Below are 23,020 nucleotides of genomic sequence, written 5' to 3'. Positions count from 1 at the left end.
CGTCGAAACCAGACGTCATGATGAAGCCCGTACCTGACGTCAACCGTAACCTCCGATGTACCACCTGAAAAACAAAGCCACAAGTAAGGCTGAGTATACTAATACTCAGCAAGACTTACCCCGACTATGGGTATACTTAGTCCATTATCTAGACATGCAAGGCTTTTGACTCGAGGGGTTTGTTTTGCCGAAAAGCAATAAAGAGTAGATCCTTAATTTCAGGTTTTAGCTTCCAGGTTCTAGTTCAATTAATCATTCTAAGTGAGCATCTATCCAATAGCATACATGGTGGGAACAATTATCTTTCATCATCCAACCAGCCAATTTCATCATCATCTTCTTCCACTTCTTACTCTATGTAGCAGAAGGGTTAAGCAGTCCTAAACCGTGAGAAGCGGACGATTCGAATCGAATTTGTTAACCTGGCTAGGCAGACCTAACACACACGTATGGGAACCAAGTCACCCACACGACTTTTCCCCTTTCTTTCCGGGTTGTGGATCAGGGTCACCCACCTCGACTACAAGAATCCACGCCACAGTACGTTGGGTCGTGAGCCTTCTTGCACCCGCATGTGGCCGCATGAGAACAACGTTCAAAGAGGGTGAAAGTAAAGTCCACTCGTCGGCTTAAGCTTACCGATTACCATATTTCTCGGCATGTGGTTAGTACATTTAAAAAATTAACCACCACTACCACACACTGCGGTCTTATCCATTTTCACTAAACAGACGGGGCATCACAAGTACCACAGCCCCGCCCGTGAGCTTTATAGTTGCAGTATGTAGTAACATTCAACTCCTATAATTCTCGCGAGTGACAGAAAATCACTCGACTTCTACCGAACCATTAGCCTACCCAACTAGCGACCTACACATACTAGTGTTCAAGCATAGGTATCTAGGATCATGCAGCTAAGGTTCCAAGCAACTCCTGTAAACTTAAATGCGCAAGTAGATAAGAATAATAATAAGTTGCATAAATTTTAAAATAGATAGGACATGCTCCGGGGCTTGTCTGGGATTAACACTAGGTCGGTGTTAGTTAGAGGCTTCGGGAGTCGGGTTCGGATTCTGAACGGCGTCTGCGAAGTTCACTTGAGCTTCTCTGGGACCTGCTTCGGCTTCAGACACCAACTTGTACGTTCCGTCTGGTAGGTTCGTCGGCTCTATATGAATGCATATGTATGAGACGAATATAATGCATTTATTTCTTGACATAGATGGAGATCAACCAAACTCAAGTTGGAGGGTGCTACTACTTTCTTTTTCTTCCTGTTGGGCAGTCATTTATAGAGTAGGAATTTTATCTATACTAACTCATAAAAGAGCTGGGTGTGTTGCTTTTCTTTTATATTAGTACAGAAAAAAGCATTTCTACACAAAAATAAATCTCCAGGCTAGGCAATGTAAGTGTTGGTAATGATCTTTTAACTGAAGATTGTATTCCTTAATATAAGCTTGCTATAAAATTTTCAGAACTAAAAGAGCTATATAAAGCGACTTAAGTGCGCTAACCATCATTGCAAAGACAATTAGGTTTAACTCGCACATCAGACGGAGCACATCGGCAGCCCGTTGTGTAAAATTCCGATGAAACCACCTAAACCTGGATCGAATAAAGCAGCATAACTCATGCGAAGGCGAGTCCAGAGATTACAACACTACATCATATATTACAACACAGAGAGTTTAACATAATTTTAGGATTACAAACCAAGTCTCATACTTAACAAAGTGCTTTGTAATGCCAACATAAAAGAAGTTCACCAGAGTCTTTTATTTTAGCAGAAAGTAAACACGAGAACTAACGACGATAGGGGTGTCACGATGAAGCCCGATTCATGACATCACTCATTCTTGTCATCATTGGCCGGGGACGTTTCCCATTCCACGGACCAACCAGGCGGGAGAGTGCACGGCCAGGTCAAACTGGCATCATATCCTCAAAGGTTTCCCCTGAAACAAATTATAGGCACAAGCAAGGCTGAGTACACTAATACTCAGCAAGGCTTACCCAACTGAGGGTATACTTAGCCCACTATCTAGACATGCAAGGCCTTTGGCTTGAGGGGCTTGTTTTGCCGAACAGCAATAACAAACATGGTGAAAAATATTTACCTTTCATCAATCAACCATATTCATCATCATCATCATGTTCCACTTCTTACTCTATGTGGCAAAAGGGCTAAGCAGTCCCATTATCCGTGAGAGGCGGACGATTCGAATCAAATTTGTTGACCTTGCAAGGCAGACCTAAACACACGTCACGTGGTTACTCCCAGAGTCACACTGCAACATTTCCCCTTTCTTTCCGGGTTGTGGGTCAGGGTCACCGTCCTCGACTACAGAGTACGACGACTCTGCACCTGCATGTGCGCGCATGAGAAACGACGTTCAAAGAAGGTGAAAGTAAAGTCCACTTGCCGGGCCAATCAGGTACTTATGCTTACCGATTACCATATTTCTCGGCATGTGGTTAGTACGTTCAAACGCTTAACCACCACTACCACACACTGCGGCCTTATCAAATTTCACTAAACAGACGGGGCATCACAAGTACCACAGCCCCGCCCGTAGGCCTTATAGTTGCAGCAGGTAGTAAACATCCAACTCCTATAATTCTCGTGAGTGACAGAAAATCACTCGACTTCTACCGAACCATTAGCATAGCCAACTAGCGACCTACACATTTTAGTGTTCAAGCATAGGTACCTAGGATCATGCAACTTAGGTTCCAATCAACTCCTGTAACTTAAATGCACAAGTAGATAGGAACAATAATAAGTTGCATAAATTTAAAATAGTAGGACATGCTCCGGGGCTTGCCTTCCTGGGCGTAGCTAGTCTTGGGCTCTTCCGGATTTGAGTTCGGGTCTTTCGTAGCTTCAGTTAGAGTCACTTGAGCTTCACGCTGCTCACTCTCGGATTCGGGCACCAACTCGTATGTTCCGTCAGCAAGAGTAGTCGAATCTATATGAAATGCACATGTATGAGTTGTGTGACGACAATAATTTATTATTTGCTTCACTATAAAGTTGTAATTCAAACAAAACCCGAAGTTAAAGAGTGAAACGCTTGCATTCATATTTTACTGGGCAATCGTTTATAGAGTAAAATCTAATACGTTTGAGTTCATAAAAGAATCTAGGGTTGGGTTTCAACACTTCATAAGTTAAAAATAGTTTCAGCAACTACAACTTTTACACAAGGTAGAACATCAGATCAGAAACTTGCAGTAAAAATTTCAAGCAAAAACAGTAAAGCATGGATGCTTGAAACATACTAAAAAACAGCTCATGCTAGGATCAAGATGAATTTACACAGATTAAACCACAACACTTTTGAATCTCAAATTTTTAAAGAGGAGTCTACATACGATGCTAAACATACTTTAAATTTATTAGAATTTTTCTAGACATAAAACAGGAGTAATAAAATTGACAAATTTAACTCACATATAACAAGACTAATTAGTACAGAGAGTTACAAAGTGTTTTTGGCTCTCAAAGTTTGTATTCTAGCTTGTATTTTTAAGACTGAGCCATGGTAAAATTTTCAGATTTTTCTAGATGCAACAACTATTTATAACAATTTAGCACCATTTTTAAAGATTAAAACACACAACTAGCTACACAAATCTAAAAATAATGAAACTTGGACAGGTGTTCATTTAGTATTTTAAGTACACAGAAAAAGTTTCATACACATATCTATAAAAGAACATCCAGAAATAAAAAGTAAGTTATTCTACTAGATCTAGCCAAGACTAGGGTTTCATCTAGTTACAGATGTTAAATGGTGCTCAAATTTTTACACAAAACTAAGCATGGCATGTATTAGCTACCAGCCAAAAATCACCCATAGATGCTGAGTATAACTCCTAGAATAATTATAGTCTATGTAATCTAATCTTTTTCCTAGATTAAAATATAGACAGAAAATAAATATGTGCATGTAACGAAACTTGTAGATATTGTTACAAGGATTCCAAAACATTAAGATTTGCATTTTTCTCATTTTATACGAATTTCTAGGCATTTTCAAAGTTTGCTGTTTTGAGTTCATGGCGTTTTTAAGCTTGGCCCCGTGGAGTTTTGGCTCCGTCTCAGGGGAGGCCCCTGGCCGAAAAACAGGGGAGGAACGGCGGCGCCATTTCCGGCGCGCAGGGTCGCCGGCGGTGGGGGCTTCACAGGGGAAAAGAGAGAGAGGCACAAGAGCTACCTTTGGAGGGTCTTGGGGCTCGCGGATGTGGACGGAGGTGGCCTCGCCGCGGAGAGGGGCGGCCAGCGGCGGACTGGACCGCGGCGGCGGCGTTCCGGCGGGAAAAGGAGGGGGTGGCCGGGTGCAGGAGGTTCAGGGCGGTGAGGGGGAGCTAGCTGGGGGGTCGTTCGGGGCGGAGGGAGACCGGAGGGGTGAGCTCCACGGCGGCTATGGAGGGGCGGCGCTAATGGCGGCTCTGGACGCCGGGGAAGCTCGGCCGGGCGCCTGGAGCAGGGAGGAGAGTAGAGGGGGAGGTAGGGGGCTTCCTTGCGAAGCAAAAGGAAGGGAGGAGAGCTGGGCGAGCGTGCAAGCGGGCTGAAGAGGTGGTGCAAGGCACGGCTCGGCGCGTCGTCGCCGTGGCGTGTCGAGTGGCCATCCTCGACGTGCGCGCAGGGAGGTAGTGCCGCGTGGAGAGGCCGAGAGGCTTCGGGAGAAGCCAGGGACGGGGCGCGGCGAGGGCGCGGTGCGTGGTCGGCGGCCTCGGCTCGGCCGGTGCAGAACAGGGGAGGGAGAGAGAGAGTAGAGAGAGAAAGAGATTTGACCGAGTCAAAATTCAATTTTTCTCAAAATTTTCCACATGAAATCGAAAAATTTTGAATACGAAAGTTGTTCAAAATTTAAAATTCTACAACTTTTGTTTCAGACATAAACTCATTTGAAGCCTAGTTAAAGAGTTAAATTTAAATTCTTGAGGAAGGTACATTATTGCCCTATTCAAGTTTAAATTCAAAATTTTCCTTAAATTTTCGTATAGCAACTTGAAAAATTTTGAACACGAAAGTCGTTCATCATTTGAAACCCTACGATTTTGGTTTTAAGCAAAAGTTCAATTGAGCTATATTTTAGAAATTATTTTTAAAGCATATTTGTTTAAAATTTGAAGGACAGATTAAATGTTTGAAAACTGTGGTTTGAAAGGCTCGTCATTTCATGTGCAAAATTTCATTTTCTCCCTTTGACTTCAACTAGCATTTGATTTATCATAACATTAGTGAGATGCCTATTTAATTTCATATGCATACTTGCATTGGGTTAAAAGTTGTTTAAGGTTCCTGACCTATGCACATATACACATATACACACATACATACACATGCATTTATTTCGACGTTTCTTGGTTAAGGGTACATGATTTGGCGCTAATGACCCTGGTTTAGCTAATGAAACACATGGGGGTGTTACAACTTGGGCTGGGGAACGATGGGCAGGGGCGACGGCAAAGGCACGACGGCGAGCGGCGCACGGCGTCAGCGTGTCGGGCAGGGAGGCGTCGAGGGCGCGTGGCACGCTCGCGCAGCGCCAGGGAGGGCTGGTTTTTAGCGAAACCGGGGGCGCGAAGGCGGGTTTGGCCGAGGGCTCGGCGCGTGGCCGGCCAGGTGGCTGCGCCGGCGGCGAGACGGCGACGCCGTGAACGTGAAACAGAGGAGAAGGGAGATGGTGGTGAGGGCAATTTCGTAATTAAAGCAAAGTTCAAAATTTCATTTTATAAACTCAATTTTTCTCCTTATTCCAAGGGTCAAGTGAAAAACTTTTGAATACCAAACTTGCTCAAAATTTTGAGATCTACAACTTTCGTTTTAAGCAAAAATTCATTTGAGCAATGGTTTGAAATTTAAAATTGGAAACTTGGGTGCATTTGAAAATGTCCTATATGCTTCGGAATTCAACTTTTTGTCCCATTTTTGTATGGCAAATCGAAAAACTTTGAACACGAAAGTTGTTCGTCATTCGAAAACCTATAAAATTGGTTTTGGGCAAAAGTCCATTTAAGCTTCGGTTTGAAATTTATTTTGAAAACTTGTTTGTTACAATTTGAAAGATAAATTAAATATTTAAAAACTGTGATTTGAAGAACTCGTTATTTCATGTGCAGAACATCATTTTTTCATCTGTTTTCATATACACATAGACACACCTACACATGCATATTCAAACACACAGATATATTATTTCCCAAAAGAAATGCATAATTTGAATTGTTCTTGTTTATTAAGCATGACTCTGTGTTTATTATTTCTTGCTTAGTATTTTAAAAATTTGGGATGTCACACCGCTCCGGTGGAAAGCCGACTCCGGTCGCACCAAGCCCACTTCGGCGGAAAGCCCACTCCGGTCGCACTAAGCCGACTCTGGTGGCTCTCTCCTGCAGAAAGCCGACTCCGGTCGCACCCCCGACTCTACATCTCTGTAAGTCCTACCCTTGGAGTCCTAGCAGGGAATAAAATCTTTTCCTTTGTAACTAGGTAGTACTTCCATGTGGTCCAGTCCGGTGAGCCTCCCCCGGGAGGGGTCCGGACCTCTGCAAACCAGGTTCAGGGAATCGTACTCACCCTCCGAGGAGGTTCGGAGCTGTGTAGCCGCTTAGCCTGGTTCCGTACCCTAAGGCTGCATGCTCTACTTCCCTAGGGCGAGTACCGTAGTACCTAAGATTGGAGGCCCGGAGGTCCGGACAGCTCCGGCCTCATAAACCCGTGTTCTGGCTTACATCACACATCTCATGTACATCTAGTTATAAAGGAAAAGTTTATTCTCAGTTCGCCTCTAAGGATGTTATATTCCAATTTCAATCTACACATTCTGTTTGCGCTAATCCCCACGTGGCTTCTTAATCTTGTGCGATGATTCTGGTCCGAATTGAGTTGGCTAGCTAGTGACTTAGCTCGAGACCCCTCATGGAAGAGAGGGGTTCGGACCCCTGGGAACCTGCAGGTTCAGGGAAGCGCACTCATTCTCCGGGGAGGTCCGGAGCCGTGTAGCCGCTTAGCCTGGTTCCGTACCCTAAGTCTGCACGCACCACCTCCTGTGAACGAGTGCCGTAGTACCTAGGACTGGGAACCTGGAGGTCCGGACTTTCTCTTAACCTAAAGGCCGGCCCCTTGAGCTCCGTTCACTGAGCCTAGCTGTCTATCTCAAAGGATCACAGCCAACAGCATTTGGGACCCGTGGGCACGCTACTAAGCATCTACCTTGAGTCATGTGCAGGTCCAAATGTGATGATGCAGCAGGTGACCCAAAGGATGGACGACACAGGACAAAACCCTTGCGGCGCGCACCGCTGGGCACCAGAAGCAGCCAAGGTGCTCACAGTAGTGGCCCCACCTGCGGGTTCGTTGCCTCTCCCGAAGCGGGCCCGGGGGCCTCTGTCGGTACCCTGCAGCTGGGGTACCCACTCCTACTGTGCCAAGACTCGCGTAGTTATCCGTAACTACACCCTAAGAAGCTGAGCAGCCGGACCACTGCGGTCCGACTCCATCATACCGGACCAACGGTCCCGGACCCGCTTCCCGCTCGGGGATGGGTCCGGTGTCACCACATGGCCCAGAGGTGTTGCTGTGTCTAGGCGAGAGCCTCGTAGTTATCCATAACTACGTGCTGACGGCCTGAGCAGCCGGACCCCCGCGGTCCGAAGCCCTTCTCACCCGGTCAGCGGCCCCAGACCCATTCCTTGCTAGGGAAGGGTCCGGTGACGTCGCGTGTCCCGGAAAAAGGAGCACTCAGCCAAAACAGCCGGGGGCCCTGGACCTCCCACGGGGTCCCGGACCCCTCAGTGGGGAGGGAACAGACACCCCGCCTAGGGGGTCCGGAGCCGCCACGTGTCCACAGGTGCAGGCACGCGCGCGCGGCCGCGAAGCTTCCTCGGGAAGACTCGCCCAGCTACCGCATTCAATGCGGGAGACGTAAGTGCGCTCTACCGCAGCAGAGCCCGAGGTGACTTTTGCCAGGCTGTACTGTTGACCGCGCGTTACCAAGGCGCACAGTGCAGCCGTTGGCGCCGCCCACGCCATGCGCGTCAGTCTGCTACGCCAGTTAGACACGACAGCTCGGCTTTGCCCATCATAACGCATGCGCGGTAGACCCAACAGTCTACGCCGCAACCTACGCTGCCTCAACGGGCGCCTCACCGATGGGACAGGTGGAGGCCCCCCTCGGTCAGAGAGTCTACAGGGCGATGAAGCGTATCCGGCAAGAGATTCTCAATCACTGTAGACCCATTAATGTCTCTTTCGTGGTGAACTATACATCCTTGTTGGGCCCACCTGTCGTGGTCCAACGCCTGTGTACGCGTCCTTCTTGCGCTATAAAAGGGAGACGCCCGTTAGAGAAGGACTCAGGTCAAAAAAAAGGACTTGGAGGCAGAGGATAGGCTCATCCACAGACACAAGAGCAATACAGCTCACAGTAGACGTAGGGTATTACGCTCCGGCGGCCCGAACCACTCTAAATCCCCGAGTGTTCTTGTGTTCTTGCTTCATGAGTAGATCTGACGAATCGCTTGCGCTTTCCTGAGTAACCACCCTCTGGGATTAGGCGGGTGCACTACACTACCCGGCTGTGGCCCTCCTTCTAGAGCCACGACACATCTAAACAAGGCCTTGGGAAGATATCTTCTAAAATGATTTTACCGATGAAATTAAATGAAAAGGCCAGAAAAATAAAGCTTCATCTACCTTTTAGTTTATATTTAAGCCAGCCGATAAAATGGTTTTCCAATATAATATCTCGATTTGCATAAAAAGTGAAGCCAAACCTTGTAAAACTGTAAAAGCTCTCCCAAACGGACCCTTATTGAGAGTTTGTTCTCTAACAATTTCAGATATTCTGATTTGTTGGAAACACCTCCTTCAGAATAAATAGCGATGTGTATGGTCAACCAGATTGTTTCACTCAACAACATAAATTTGGTCTTAATCCAACATAGCTAATTGCTCTTTATTCAATCAATGGTTTTGTAGATTTCCATCGCTCGATTTGCAGCTATAAGAGTAGTTCCTGACAGTTTAGTAGTTAAGGTCTAAAATAAAGTTTGTAGAAGTTTCGTGTAGCGATTCTAATATTTCTTATGTGTGTTCTCCCAGTTGATTAAGCTTTGTTGGATCTTTTTGTAAATTTTTCCAGATTGCAGACTCATGCATGTGGTTGCATTTGTATAGTTACACTGCAAAAGGCATAAATTTAGATGTTTAAATACCAATGGGATATATAGATTCCTTCAAGAGCTAAAGTGGATAAAATTGTGAATGATAGGCTAGAGTTACTCTAGCTTTGGAGTAAGACTTTGGGTTCAAATTCCGTCGGACATGCTTTCGCTAGAATGGAGGACGGTCCGACCGGGGCAGAGTGCCCTGATGCCTAGTGTCCAGGTGACACATGAGCTACTCTAACCTCTGGCTCCCCGCAAAATCATGTCCTCCTAAAAATATATAAAATGATGTTTGGAAAGAAAGAACAAATACAAGAGTGAACAACATTTGGGCTAAATTAAAAAAGGAATATCAACACAATACAAACAAAAATGAACACTAAAATAGGTAAAAGGAGGATGGGTCCTAATTCTCTAAAGCCAGCGTGTGCAGTATACCAAGCACCTTCCTATACATTTGAGCCAACTTGTATGCATCAAGACGCTACATAGCTTCCAGCTGTTCTAGTGCTATTACAAAACTCCATTGCATTCTTCTTTCAAATTATTCCAGGGCATCTGCTTTGATCCTTAGTGTCATGCTCCAACTATAGCTCCTTTTATTGCTCAAGCTTACATTAATAAATCGAGTTTAAATTGGATGTTGTGCAAAATCGATGCTTTTAGAAACATTTTCTTCTATTTATTGTGTTATTTTCCTTTGTTTAAGCAAGACCTTTAATCATACCTTAATCTTGCATGAAAGGACTGACATAACTTAGTATCGTGTTAGGGAAAACATGTAATCAAGGAAAAAGCGAAGAAAAGAAACTATAAGAGATATATATATATATATATATATAGAGAGAGAGAGAGAGAGAGAGAGAGAGAGATCAATTCCAACTCAAATGCAGTAGTTGATTACTAACAATATAAATGCATCTCCACCTATAGCATTTAAATTGGAATCTTTAAAATTAGCTTCCACACAAGCTACAAAATGACTCTAAATTAATGAAAATGTAAAGTGGTTTCTCATATGCATATTGAGATCAGGTAAGGAATGAACTATAGATATTGCAATAAAACCACTTACTAGAGAAGTTTAAAAGTCTAGAGTGTATAGGCTCAATTTCCATAAACTCTGCCCACTGCATCGTCACAAAAGGCACTACAATAACACGGCTCATCGAGAAAATTAAAACTCCAAATAACGTATGTGCTGATTTTTTTTAAAAAAAATTAAATTAAATAAACACCACTTAATCCTGGATAAGTTGTAACTTGGCCCACTGTCAGCATCTCAAACCACCACGGCAGCACCCCTCTCCTCACTTGCTCACCCCCACAGGCCACAGTCCACTCTCCCCGCTGCCACTCCTACCGCGCCCGGAGCTATGAAGGCCGTCGTCGATCACCACCACGGCCCCCACTCCCCCACGCCGGCAGCGGCGACCAAGATCTCGATCCCCATCTCGTCTGGCGAAGCGGCTCTGTTCAGGAAGGGCAGGTACAAGGCGTGGGCCCTCGCAGCCAGCGCGCTCCTCGCGCTCTGGTCCATGTTCGCCGCTTCCGTCACCCTGCGCTGGTCCTCCGGGGAGCTCGCCGCTACGTTCGGGGACGCGAGCGATCCGCTCATCGACGAACTTGATCCCCTCGTACGGCTCATCAACCCACTCCATTCTCCCTGCTGCTGCTAGATCTTGCCGCTAGTCTGCCTATCGATCCGCTCCTAGCTTCTGATATGTAAAATGTAAATGCATCCCACTAACTATCTGGCACTGCAAAAAGGAAAAGGAAAGGAAACGCATTACTTCTAGAGTTTACCTTAAATGAAGATAAATGTAGCTTAAGTCGGGAAAAAAGTAGGAGGTAATTGTCTGGTTAAGGGTCCATCTTCTTTCAGTTCATCTGCTCATATATTTCTCGATTTTGGATAGGATTAATTCTGTGCTATACTGCTATTGATAAACACCTTCGCGTTATCGTCAACTAAACTTTATGTTAGTTGGAAGCTGGCTAAATTGTTTCCTACAGTGTTAGAAAAAAACATCTCACTTGTCATGCTTTTGGGCTGTGAAGGCAAAAACTGAAATTTGCCTAATTGAGGATTGAACAGGAGATGGAGCAAAGGGAAAAGCTAGTGCGCCGGATGTGGGATGTCTACACACGCACGGGCGATCACGTTCGGCTTCCACAGTTCTGGCAGGAAGCATTTGAGGCTGCATATGAGGAGCTTGCGGGTGATGACACGCAGGCTACTGATGCGGCTATATCTGAGATTGCTCGCATGTCAGTCCATAGGCCTGAGGTTGAGCAGTCGTGGAATAAGAATTAGGTATGAACGAATTGACCTATCTCCAAACTTAGTCTCTATATGTAAATATTATCTCCTTTTTTAGATGTGCCATCAGATATTCAGATCAATACTGTATTACTGTAACCTTCATAAGTTACTGCTCATGCTACTGTTGTTAACTTTTCTGAATCCAGATCTGCAAGTGAGACCAAAATTTGAGATGCATTACAAAGCTGCCACATAATTGTAGTTATGACTTGTATCTCATCTGATCACATATTCCATTTCTGTTAATGGTTTGACTCCCTCATTGCCCATTGTCCTTGCTGGTAGATTTATCTATTGCAATCTGAAATCCCAGTTTCTCAATTCCAGTTGATGTACCTGCAATATTGGATTATTGCAAACATATGTATATTTCGAAAAGTCACGTATTGAAATACTACTTCTAGTTTCCAAATTTCTATGATAAACTGCACTTGGTATATAGGTAAGAGAAAGAGAAGATTTGGTTGTAAATTACCAACTCAAAAGAATAGGTGGTAATCTGACAAAAACATGAAAATTGTAGGTATAGGTGCTTCAAATTTCTCAACGGGGAAAAATATAGAAAGTTCCTATAAGTAACTTTTGACATGTTGTGCTTGTAATTATGCATACATGGTCTGTTAAGCTTGATGCCACTTTGATAATGTAAGTGAATTATGTGCTTGATGTAAACTTCCCGTTTTTTTGTATGTAATAGATATAGCATAACGATTAAGGATGAAACATCAATCATGCAGTCATGATTCAAGTTACTTCCTTAACCTTTACCTAGACTATCATATAGTGCTGGTGTAAATAGGGTTCCATGATGGTTTTTCTGCAATGTTGCTTGTTTCACCGAGTCACTCACTAGCTCAAATACCATAATCTGCCGATTTAGCAGCATTCTTTGTTGATTTCCATGGAATGTAACCCTGCTTGCTTCGGTGCATCACTCATTGCAATTTTTTTCTTTCTGAAGCAATACTCATTGCAACATTTGATCTTGAGCTTGTTGAACTGTCTATATTAGGGGATACATATTGAATTTTCTGTGTCTGATCATCTCAGGCAGTAGCAGAACAAGATGAACCTTTGGAAGAGCTGGAACTCGTAAGCTGAAGGGGAAGATCGTTTGGTCCCTGTAAATGATGCCATCGGATCTGAAGATCACTTGCAAACTCGGATCATCACAGCAATTCGAGTTTTTTTAAACTAGTCGATGCAAGAATGCATTTGCCTGTAGCTACCTACCATTCCTTATCCACTGTTCTTGTATTGTTCACGCAAATGAAAACCGCTCTGGTTGTACTCTGAGGTCTGAACATATTGAGAACGTAAGAACTTTGGGCATCAACATCCTTTTGCTTCGCATTCTTCTCCTTGTGGACTTTTTTTTTTTGATCAATTCTCCTTGTGGACTTGTGGTGAAAACTCCCGGAGATTTCGACAGAGCAGGAGGGGATGAGGTTGACGGGTGTTTCCAGCCAGTTCATGGGCTGAAATGGTCGGATAGCTCTTGCAGGCCCAGGGCCAGAACACGCACACAACTTTGACCATTCAGGCACCACCAGCTGACCAGACAACCAGACTAGGGAGTAGGGACTCTCATATGTTGATCGAGTTCTAGATTGAACTGACGCCACTATCCGCAGAAATCTGACGCCGACTCTGACCACGGGGTCCTAAAAAAAACAACGAAAGCCCTGCATCGCAAATCTCACCCAACACGGAACACCCTCCTCCTAAGTCCCAATCGTCAAAGAAGCTCTACAAGATTGACCATCTGGCACTACTGGCAGGGTCCAACGCTGTTAGGTCCAGCACGTAATGCTCCTCTGCCGAATCCATTTCGAGAGGAACACTGACGCTGACTCGCACCCTGCCTGCTGCTAACTTTGCCCCGCCTGAAGCCGCGTCCTTCTCCGGAACATTTCTGAACCGGGGTCAAAGGAAGGAGGAGGTTAACCATCACGGCATTACCCATGATGACACGAACAGGAGCTGCAGATGAGCAGGATGGAGAAGAGGTGAACGTGCTGGATTCCACCCAACCGTTCTGAACCAACCACTCGCCATCTGCCCCCATCCGGCTCCCCTTCTCTGAAAAATCCATGACGAGTTTGAAAATCCCGCAGATTTTAAACAAATGCTCGCCTCCCTCGCGCGCACAAGTCATGACCAACCTTTCCGTTGTTCAGCCAACAAAAGAATTCTAATCGATAGCACTTCTGAATTCCATGCCAACAAACCGGGGCCTCGACGCGTGCCAGGCACTGCCTGCGATCCGCATCCGCCCTGCATGAAACTGTTGCAAACTGACACGGCCAAACAAGGCTCCATCGATCTACGCGCACGCCACCGCCACGCCAAGCAGCTCCAGATCCTGCGAACGAAATGGCCCTCCGATCCGTGGCGCCAAACAGAACACGCAGCAGACTCAGGCGTGCACACAACTCCATGGCACGGTGGCCTCTCCCCCTGAATTTCTCAGCGAACAGACCTGGTCTTCGCGTGCGCGGAGGCAGGATCAAGGGGGGAAAGCTAGCTAGGCACCTAGCGCGGCCGGCCGGCCGGCCGGGCGGTCGGTCGGGCTCGGCTCGGCTCGGCGCGGCCCTCGTATTTAATGGCGTCACCACTTCCTCACGCAGTCACGCCTCCAACGTCTCGCGTTCCGGTTCCATTGCATTCCGATTCCGTCCTCTTCCCCATCCCCTCGTATCATCATCGGCTCGTCGTCGTCACCGCTCCCATGTCATGCAACGCGGCGTGCGGCGCGACACAATCACAGCCCCGCCCCGGCCACTGCACCACTCTACATCCATTCCCTGACCAGTGATCGCACCTCGCCGTCGGCCGAGCTAGCCGTAGCTGTCACGAGCTCCGCTAGGCGGCACGTGCGCAGCTGATCAGCCGAGAGAGACTAGCTCTCCGCTAGTAGTACTCGACGTGTGGCAGCCTGACCCGAGCGAGGTCCGCGGCTGGGGGGCACGGCGCCGCGCATGGCCGCCGCCGGGCGCGAGCTACGCTGCGTCCGCGCGGCCGTCGTCGTCCTCCTGTTGGTCGCCGCGTCCGTCCCCACGGCAGCAGCCGGCGCGGACGGCTTCATAACGTGGGACGACCTCAGCATCCCGGGCGCCGCCGCCGCCGCCGTGGCCGCGCCGCGCGGCGTGTCGGACGGCCGCGGCGGCGTGAAGTCCAGAGCACGCCACGACCTGGAGACGATCGTGGTGTCGCAGGACGGGACGGGGCACTCCCGGACCGTGCAGGGCGCCGTCGACATGGTGCCCTTCGGCAACCGGCGCCGCGTCAAGATCCTCGTCAGGCCCGGCATGTACAGGTGCGTTGGGTGATCGGCGGCGGCGCGCCGCTTGCTATGCCTCCGCCTCCGCCTCCACTACCGCGTCCGGCGTCTCCTCTCTTTTAGTAACTGCCTCAGCGTTAATGGGGTATTAAGTGATCACGACGTGTGTTCGATCTTCTCCCTCTCTTGCCTCTTGGCCTCTTCTCTCTGCTTAGCTGTAACTCTTCTCAATCTTTTTTTCTTTGAATTTTCTTTTTTGCTTTGCTTGTTTTGGACAGTCAGCTCATTCAGTTTTCTACTAGTAGCAGTTCTTCATATTTCTCAGTGTTTAAGACTTGAAAGCAACTCCCTGCACCGTCATGTAGGGTGTCAACTGCGATTTGTAGGCATGACAAGTAGGTGCTAATTTTGGTCATTGCTTCCTTTAATCTGGTAAAAAAAAATCTATTTTGCATAGCAAAAGCTCTTGCACTATAATTTGTAAGAAATGTGAATATGGCGTGCAATGGCGGGTGGGTGCAGGGAGAAGGTGACGGTGCCGATCACGAAGCCCTTCGTGTCGCTCATCGGCATGGGCACCGGCCGCACGGTGATCACCTGGAACGCCAGGGCGGCGGACATCGACCCGTCCGGCCACCAGGTCGGCACCTTCTACTCCGCCTCCGTCGCCATTGAGGCCGACTACTTCTGCGCCAGCCACATCACCTTCGAGGTACGTGCTCGAGCCTAGCCTCTGTTAATCTTGCACCGAAGCGGCTGTGGTTGTGCATGCACGATCTGATCCTCTGGTTACATGAATGTGCTGTGTACCCGGCGACCGGCAGAACTCCGCGCCGGCGGCGCCGCCGGGGGCGGTCGGGCAGCAGGCGGTGGCGCTGCGGCTGTCCGGCGACAAGACCATGCTGTACAGGTGCAGGATCCTGGGGACGCAGGACACGCTGTTCGACAACATCGGTCGGCACTACCTCTACAACTGCGACATCCAGGGCTCCATCGATTTCATTTTTGGGAACGCGAGGTCCCTGTACCAGGTCGGTAGCAAGAGAAAAATTGCTTAAATTTTCAATTTTCTTCAGAGACAAACACGCATGATCTTTTTTCGATATCCAGACATTCTGCGCCCCCCTAAACAAACCCCCATGTTTTGACCACACTACTGATGTTATTGCTGACTTCATTAGCTTGCCCATCACCACGCCTCTTCTTTCCCTTTTGATCAATGGTGTCACGTTGCCATCAGAAAAATCACCATTCAGGCACTCACCAACCCTGCCACTTCAAGTTCTTGCAGCAAGAAATGCTCTGGCTTTTGGTGTCTCGCTTTCTATGTGTCTAGCTTGGAATGCTCCGCTTGGGCACACAGGGTTAGCACTTAGGTTACCTAGCCGGCTCAGTGGAATCATGTCGTTAGGCACTTAGCCCTGCACGAGGCTCGAGCACTCGTACATAAATCCATGCTCAAAACCTTGACAGACTCGGTGGTCACATTCTTTTCGCACCCTTGGCACAACTGTCCAGCCCAAGTGGCAATGACAGCGATGTCCCGCTGCTCCTCCTCCTCCTTGGTGCTGAACGTTGCAGCGAAATCGCAGGGGTGCACGCTGCACGCGGTGGCGACGGGCTACGGCGCCATCGCGGCGTCGCAGCGGAGCTCGCCGGCGGAGGACTCCGGGTTCTCGTTCGTGGGGTGCCGGCTCACCGGCTCCGGCACGCTGTACCTGGGCCGGGCGTGGGGCAGGTACGCCAGGGTCGTCTACTCCTACTGCGACCTCAGCGGCATCGTCTTGCCTCAGGGCTGGAGCGACTGGGGCGACCGGTCAAGGACAAAGTGAGTAGCGCTTCTACTTCCATCATGGAATTGTTTTTACTGCTCTAATCACAATTACAGTTCACTGAACTTGTTTACTATTAACCTGATGACGATCAGATTCATAGGAAGTGGGTAGGTAGTTGCCTGGCAGGACGGATTCACCAAACAGTCTTTACAAGGAAATGCAGTTAGTTACCTCATGTGACTCGGCTGTTACCTGCCGGCTTTCCAAGCCTGACAAAAACGATAGTACGGCGCAGCATTCGTCAGAGAGTGACATTTCTGGGTCATTTTTTTGGACAGGACGGTTCTGTTCGGGGAGTACAGCTGCAAGGGTCCAGGGGCGAGCACGAGGCAGCGGGTGCCTTGGTCCCGGGCGCTCACCTACGAGGAGGCGCGGCCGTTCCTCGGCCGGAGCTTCATCAACGGCGAGCAGTGGCTCAGGCTGTAGAGTCATCAAGCTCGGTGGTTCCTCGGTCGGAGCTTCGTCGACGGCGAGCAATGGCCCAAGCTGTAGATCCTGCAAGTTCTTCATCGCACTCCTCTCTCTTCGGTCTTGTTCAGTGCAGATAATGTACCTAGCAGCAGCTTAGTTAGTAGGCATGTAACAAACCTGACACGTCCATATATGTGGTGAGATACTGAGATGAGATTTGTTGGCCCCGTCCATCATGGCAAGGTGAGTTCGCATGTGACATTGCCTCTGTTAGGGACCTCAAGCCTAACATAACAGAAAATCAAAATGATGAGATCATGGCATGGCTTCATACTTCTAGTACAGGCAAGTTCAGAACTTCGGATCCAGGATGCCACTAATAGATGGCACATGACTAGCAGAGTGAAAAATGCTCTCATTCAGCAACCACTTCAGATCAGCATGCACAGCTGCTATTCATGGGATGGCAGCATGCTCATCATAGCGATCAGAATGGACCATCATGGTCGATTCTGAGAATCATTACAGCGCCTAAATGCAGATACCAACTGAGCAAGAGTAGATATACAGATTGTGATACAAGTGAACAAATGCAAGAGTTTTATTCTAAAAGAAGAATGAAGTTAACTAATTGCGATGAATTGAACTGTAGACGAGGGGGGACATTGTCACAAGCAAAATTCAAAGACTGCTATACAATGGGAAGGGTATCATTCAGCTTGCCATCCGTGTCTCTCGTAACATAAACACCACAACTACCAGCAAAATAGAAAAACTAGGAGAGGCTCGTGTATGACAAAGAGGCGACAATTCTCTCTGATATCAGCAACCTAGTGAAACCCCTCCCCCTGGGGGTTTTAATACCATATCTATAGCTATGTACACGAGTCTAATGAGTTTGGACGTCCCAAACCTCATGTCTTGCCAACATCTACACCTACTTTCCCATTGCAGTCTTGTTCAGCATCATCATCTCTAGCACGCTTCCCTAGAATTGTTTGTTTCTCATCGTCCGCGAGAATGGAGGAGGTTTTATCAGTCAAACTAACCTCAGTTTGCTTGCTAGCTTCTGTTTGTTTATCTGCATTGGAAGTTGCTTGAATAGCTGCAAGCCCTTGCTCAGGCACTGGCTTATCTCCATTGGGGCTTGCTTGGATAGCTGCAAGCCCTTGCTCAGGCACTCGTTTATCTCCATTGGGGCTTGTTTGGATAGCTGCAGGCCCTTGCTCAGGCACTGATTTATCTTCATTGGAGCTTGCCTTGATAACTTTAAGTCCTTGCTCAGGAACTGGTTCATCTCCATTGGAGTTTGCTTGGATAGCTGCCTGCTCTTGCTCTGGCACTGCAGAACTGCTAGACTCTAGCACGGCAACAGATGACAAATTATCAGGTTGCCTTGTTCCAACACCATCTGAAGGTATTCGTGACAACACATTTATCTTTACTTCAATATCAACCCATTGGTTCTTGATCCAATCTTTTGATATTCTTACATTCTGTAGCCGGCACACCCGAAAAAAGTTCTCTCCTGGAATGAAATAACAGCAGAAATGTCATCATCTTCATGCATATATTATAAGTGATGATAAATTTATTAGAAGCACCCAATCTTTGCCTGTTGCAATATGATTACACACAGATCACACATTGTTTCATGGTAGGTTTAATAGAAGTAAAATGGTTTACGAGCATACTTGAAAAGATAAAAAATGGAAAATGGTACAAGCATGAAAAGATAAAAAAATGGAAATGTCCTACAGTTTGGGATTCAAACCAACAGGAAAATGGTGCCTGGTACATTAACCATCTGGATTTACTCTCTAACTTGGTGCCATAAGTTATTTTGTGAATTCAACTTTTGTTTCTTATAGGGTAGACAAAATCATAACCTGATTTTTTTTTTGAAACGAGGCACCTCCCCAATTCCATTCCAACAGAAACGGAATTACAGTGTTTGAACCACATACACCGTAAGGTAAAGGACACAGAAACGAGTAGAGATAGCTGGGGGGAGCCTAACTTTCTAAACCTGACTTTCAAGCTAGAAAGTTCAGCAACTGAAACTCACACACTAGGATTCCTAGGTGAAGCTACCAGGCACCACAGTGTTTAAACGTGGCCAACAAACTTAAACAAACAAAATCATAACCTGATGTCTGGACAAGGAAAAAGCACCTGGAAAATATGCTCGGAGGCTATCTGCAGCAGTGTTATCCAAACTGACAACAATTCCTTCCCACCAGCCACTAAATTGCCAGACGTCAATAGCAGTTCCAGGTACCAAAGCAGCACGGTTAACAGAACTACTTTGTTGAGGACGTGGCCTAATTCTTAGTCGGTCTGGGCTTCTCAGTCCCAGTTTATCAGGAAGAGCCAATGTAGAGGCAGGCACCGTCTCCTGCAGAGAGGCATATAAACTCATTGATACAGACAAGATGATACCTAATCTTTTAACCAGAGAATACACTTTATACAGGCACAACAAAATAGATCATTGCATTAGAGGAGAAATGAAGGGAAGCTCAAGTCATCAGTCATACCTCCAATCTCCCACTGTCATCAGCATTTTGGAGATCGTCATATTGAACCTTCAGTTTGTTATGATTAGTACATGACTTTAGAACAGTGCACCTGAACCAGCAGCCAATAATGCCACTGTCTTGAGACAAGATCTCTACTCTGTCACCAGCATTGTATGTGGGCTTTAGTTGATTCTGGGGTGCTATAAACTTGATCGAGAGACGCTTCCCAGGAGATTGCTTATTATTTAATATCTGATAAGGTAGTATGGAGTCTGCTTGTGGACCTCGACAGATTTTAGTGCCCAAACATTTTGAGTAAAGCCTCTCATACTGCTTTGGAAACTTGGTCCTCCCAGGTGTCATTTCACCATCCTTTTCTGACTCGGGTGCAATTTTCAAGGATAGAACAACAGCTTGACTAAAATACCCACGCAGTGTACTCAAGTCAAAATGCTTGAATTTATTTTTGCTATACTGGCGAAAGCAGAAACGGATCCCAACCAAAGAAGAAGCTGGCAATGCATTGGAGCATTTTTCATAATGATCAGGAGTTAAAACCGTTGCAATATCATCAACACATTCCACACTGATTACTTGTGTAAAAGGAGTGATGAAAACTTCACAAGGATGAGGGGGAGGAGGAGGTATAGCACAGGCAAATTCCTGGTTTTGATGAAACCACCGCACTTTGACCTTCTTCTGTCCCTTCTTATCTTCATACATGTCTTCCAAGTATGCAAGATAGCGACTTTCTTCCTCTGACAAGACCAGGACAAAAGTGTGGATCTGGAAAACAAGATGCCATAAGACACTCTGGAGATGATCTAAAAATGATCATGGTATATAAACAATATCATGATGAAACTTACCGATATTGTGGTGCCATTGTGACAAAAAGCTTGATAGTGCCGAAGCTGCTTGCTACACGTCGAGAATGAACCTGACCATGTAATGTCTGAGCTGCAGTCTTTCCCCTAACAAATACAACAGAAAAGAAGAATCAGTGAGTTCATAATATATGGAACAAAATTACACAAACTTACGAGTGATGACTTACTAGATTTTGGTGCGAAAAGCTATCAGTTTCACTGTATCCATCTAACCCGATGTCAGTATCCGCATAAGATCTGCATTTTGAGACTTCTGAAATGGACAAAAAACTATTAAATTATGAATAAACACATTGATGACAATTAAGACAATATAATATATGCGTTATCCTCACTAGTTATGGACCTGACAGGTACTTGAACCATGGGTGAGTGTTATTTTTGTGTCTGCGTGCACGAGCGTAGGTATAGCTACAGGTATCAAATAGAAGCTATTGACTCTCAAATAGCCAAATAGGATGATGGTCATCGGAGGGCATCCCTGGGGAAGCTCCATGCCATTTGGGGTGAGAATATTAACAGCCTCTCTAGAAGCTTCTTAGCAGATAAAACCTCTTCCACAAGCTTTGACTTCTCTTCGTGGTAAAATGAATACAATGAGGGAAAGATGTGTTCATGAAGTGCATAAAGGAGAAAGTTTCATTGTATTTGAAAAGCCCTTAAAGGCATGAACTTGCTGCGTTGTGCATGTACAAATCAAATGCTTCTATAAAAAGGGTGAAGGGAGGTCAACTATCTTAACAGAATTTATAGATTCCAAACTCTTACTATTAGGCTGCAGTGATGGTTTTCAGAGCGCAAATTTGGCATTCATGGATTCCAGAGCACAACTTAGGTTTTGAAAACCACAGACACAATCTCAATGAACAAAAGTGATGGATTGTGTGATTATCAATGTCAGATGAATCCATAAACTCAGTGGTAAAACGAAACAGATGGGGTCGATAGTTACTTACTCGAGTCAAGTGCCTTCACCTGGAGGAAGGACGCGAGCCAATCCACCACCTCGCGGCGCGACCTCCACTTGAGCGCAAACACCGCCGGCACCACGGCGTCATCAGCGCCGCCGCCGCCGCACCCCCACGCGGCGCGGAAGTCCTCGGAGACCACGTAGAGCATGTGGCGCAGGCTCCTCTCGGTGCCGACGACGGCGAGGTGGGACCCGCCGGCCGCGTCGTCGAGGTAGTAGTGCACGACGCGGCTGCCCCGCTCCTGCGACACGAACTCCTCCCTCCACCGCACGAACTCCGGGCCGTCCTCCCTCGCCATCCTCGTCCGCAACGCCAGCGCCGCCAAGGAAGGACGCCCACGCCGAGCCCGGGGCACGGCACTATGTGTGTGGAGGCGCCGCCGCCCACAGCAAGCTCATGCCCTTGTCGAGAGGTGGCAGGGAAGAAGGCGCCGCGTTAGGGCTCTCAGTTCTCGGAGAAGTAAAGCGAACCTGGTGCCTCTAGGAAACCTCGGAGGACGCAAATTTTAGAGGAAACTTCAGATTAACCAGGAAACAAGGGTGTTGGGGGACGGCGGCCGTGGGATTTCTGGAACCCCCGGACGAGAGGACGATTTCCTAGGGCTTCAGAGGGATTTGGGGGCGGTCCTCGCCGGCCAGAGCGGCTTGAACCGGAACGGGTTAAGGCTGAGTAGGAACCCCTCCATAAAACGGAAGGCGGTGGCAAAGGCCGGTCCTGCGCCGGCGGCTGATCCTCGTCACAGAAACCCCAGAAAATTTCTCAGAAGTGACACCACGGAAACAAGGCAGCGGAGGTGGCGGCGGCGGCGGCAGAGAGGCCTGAGGCGGCGGGACGGGCGGAGGACACCTCTCCGGGCGGGGGCGCTCGCGCGCAGGACGGGCTCCCTCTCCGCGGAGACGGGGAGGAGAGGCGCGGCGCGAGGGAGAGGGGGAGGCAGAAGGAAGACGGACAGGTGGGAAGGCGAGGATGGTGAGGCGAGAGAGGGAGAGGGGGCAGGAGAGAAGGGAAGCGCGATGCCGAGTTTACAGTTAACCGTGAGTTTGGAAACTTAAGTCTCTCCTGTTTCTATTTTCCTTCCCCCTTCCCTTTCCTCTCTCCCGTTCACCATTTTCCCCTCTCCTCCTCCCTTCCAGTGCTCCATGGCGAGCGGCCGGCGGCGAGGCGCGGCGGGTTGGGCGGAGGCGGCGCGGCGGGCCGGCGCGACTCAACACCCCCCGCTTCCTTCCCACTCTATGCCTTTCCCCGCCTTCTTTTCTCCTTCCCCTCGCCCCTCCATTTCTCCGGCGGCGGTGCCCATGGCGCGGCCTCCCTCCCCCTCCGTGCCGCATATCTTGCCTCCCACCGGCGAAACAGCGAGCCTGGGCGGGGCCGCAGCGGTGGAGCGGTGCAGCGGTGGGGAGGCAGCGGTGCAGCGGCGCGCGGTGGGGAGGAGGCGGCGGAGCGGGGGAGAGGCGCGCAGCGGGCCGACGACGGCAGATCCGCGGCAGTGGAGCGGCGCATGGCGGGGAGGTGGCGGCGGATCCGCCGCGGCGGTAGCGGATCTGCGCCGCTCCGGAGGCGCGCGGCGGATCCGCCGGGGTAGGGTTTTTTTTTTTGGAT

The 23,020-nt window shown here is 47.9% G+C and overlaps 3 protein-coding genes across 4 annotated transcripts; 2 read left to right on the top strand and 1 right to left on the bottom strand.

Annotated features, from left to right (window-relative positions):
* Positions 1 to 10,472: 10,472 nt before the first annotated feature.
* Positions 10,473 to 12,862, top strand: LOC120658633. The gene is made up of 3 exons (XM_039936905.1): positions 10,473 to 10,820; positions 11,282 to 11,500; positions 12,560 to 12,862. The coding sequence occupies exons 1-2, from the start codon at positions 10,560 to 10,562 to the stop codon at positions 11,498 to 11,500; spliced, it is 480 nt and encodes a 159-aa protein (XP_039792839.1). The 5' UTR covers positions 10,473 to 10,559; the 3' UTR covers positions 12,560 to 12,862.
* Positions 12,863 to 14,163: 1,301 nt separating this feature from the next.
* On the top strand, positions 14,164 to 17,269 carry LOC120658567 (pectinesterase QRT1-like). Its single transcript, XM_039936833.1, has 5 exons — positions 14,164 to 14,828; positions 15,315 to 15,504; positions 15,617 to 15,823; positions 16,385 to 16,620; positions 16,906 to 17,269. The coding sequence occupies exons 1-5, from the start codon at positions 14,491 to 14,493 to the stop codon at positions 17,051 to 17,053; spliced, it is 1,119 nt and encodes a 372-aa protein (XP_039792767.1). The 5' UTR covers positions 14,164 to 14,490; the 3' UTR covers positions 17,054 to 17,269.
* A 352-nt stretch (positions 17,270 to 17,621) lies between these two features.
* On the bottom strand, positions 17,622 to 22,431 carry LOC120658520. 2 transcript variants are annotated; one of them, XM_039936771.1, is made up of 6 exons: positions 21,407 to 22,431; positions 20,618 to 20,703; positions 20,430 to 20,534; positions 19,579 to 20,346; positions 19,214 to 19,436; positions 17,622 to 18,566 (listed from the first exon to the last, which is right to left on the bottom strand). In XM_039936771.1, exons 1-6 carry the CDS (start codon positions 21,717 to 21,719, stop codon positions 17,953 to 17,955), a joined length of 2,109 nt encoding a protein of 702 aa, XP_039792705.1. In that variant the 5' UTR covers positions 21,720 to 22,431; the 3' UTR covers positions 17,622 to 17,952. The 2 variants fall into 2 exon arrangements, with proteins under 2 accessions (XP_039792705.1, XP_039792706.1); XM_039936772.1 differs by having other exon boundaries at positions 20,618 to 20,700.
* Positions 22,432 to 23,020: the final 589 nt, after the last annotated feature.

Source organism: Panicum virgatum, chromosome 2N (assembly GCF_016808335.1).
Source record: "Panicum virgatum strain AP13 chromosome 2N, P.virgatum_v5, whole genome shotgun sequence".
Classification (NCBI taxonomy): Eukaryota; Viridiplantae; Streptophyta; class Magnoliopsida; order Poales; family Poaceae; genus Panicum; species Panicum virgatum.
The sequence above is the reverse complement of the archived record's forward strand: the minus strand, read 5'-3'. Positions and strand labels throughout refer to the sequence as shown.

Coding starts and splice junctions, on each gene's coding strand:
- LOC120658633 (XM_039936905.1), top strand. CDS start 10,560: ATGAAGGCCGTCGTCGATCACCACCACGGCCCCCACTCCCCCACGCCG. Junction 10,821..11,281: donor TCGACGAACTTGATCCCCTC/GTACGGCTCATC, acceptor AGGATTGAACAG/GAGATGGAGCAAAGGGAAAA.
- LOC120658567 (XM_039936833.1), top strand. CDS start 14,491: ATGGCCGCCGCCGGGCGCGAGCTACGCTGCGTCCGCGCGGCCGTCGTC. Junction 14,829..15,314: donor GTCAGGCCCGGCATGTACAG/GTGCGTTGGGTG, acceptor GGGTGGGTGCAG/GGAGAAGGTGACGGTGCCGA. Junction 15,505..15,616: donor CCAGCCACATCACCTTCGAG/GTACGTGCTCGA, acceptor GGCGACCGGCAG/AACTCCGCGCCGGCGGCGCC.
- LOC120658520 (XM_039936771.1), bottom strand. CDS start 21,719: ATGGCGAGGGAGGACGGCCCGGAGTTCGTGCGGTGGAGGGAGGAGTTC. Junction 20,535..20,617: donor GCTTTTCGCACCAAAATCTA/GTAAGTCATCAC, acceptor TGTATTTGTTAG/GGGAAAGACTGCAGCTCAGA. Junction 20,347..20,429: donor ACAATGGCACCACAATATCG/GTAAGTTTCATC, acceptor CTTGTTTTCCAG/ATCCACACTTTTGTCCTGGT.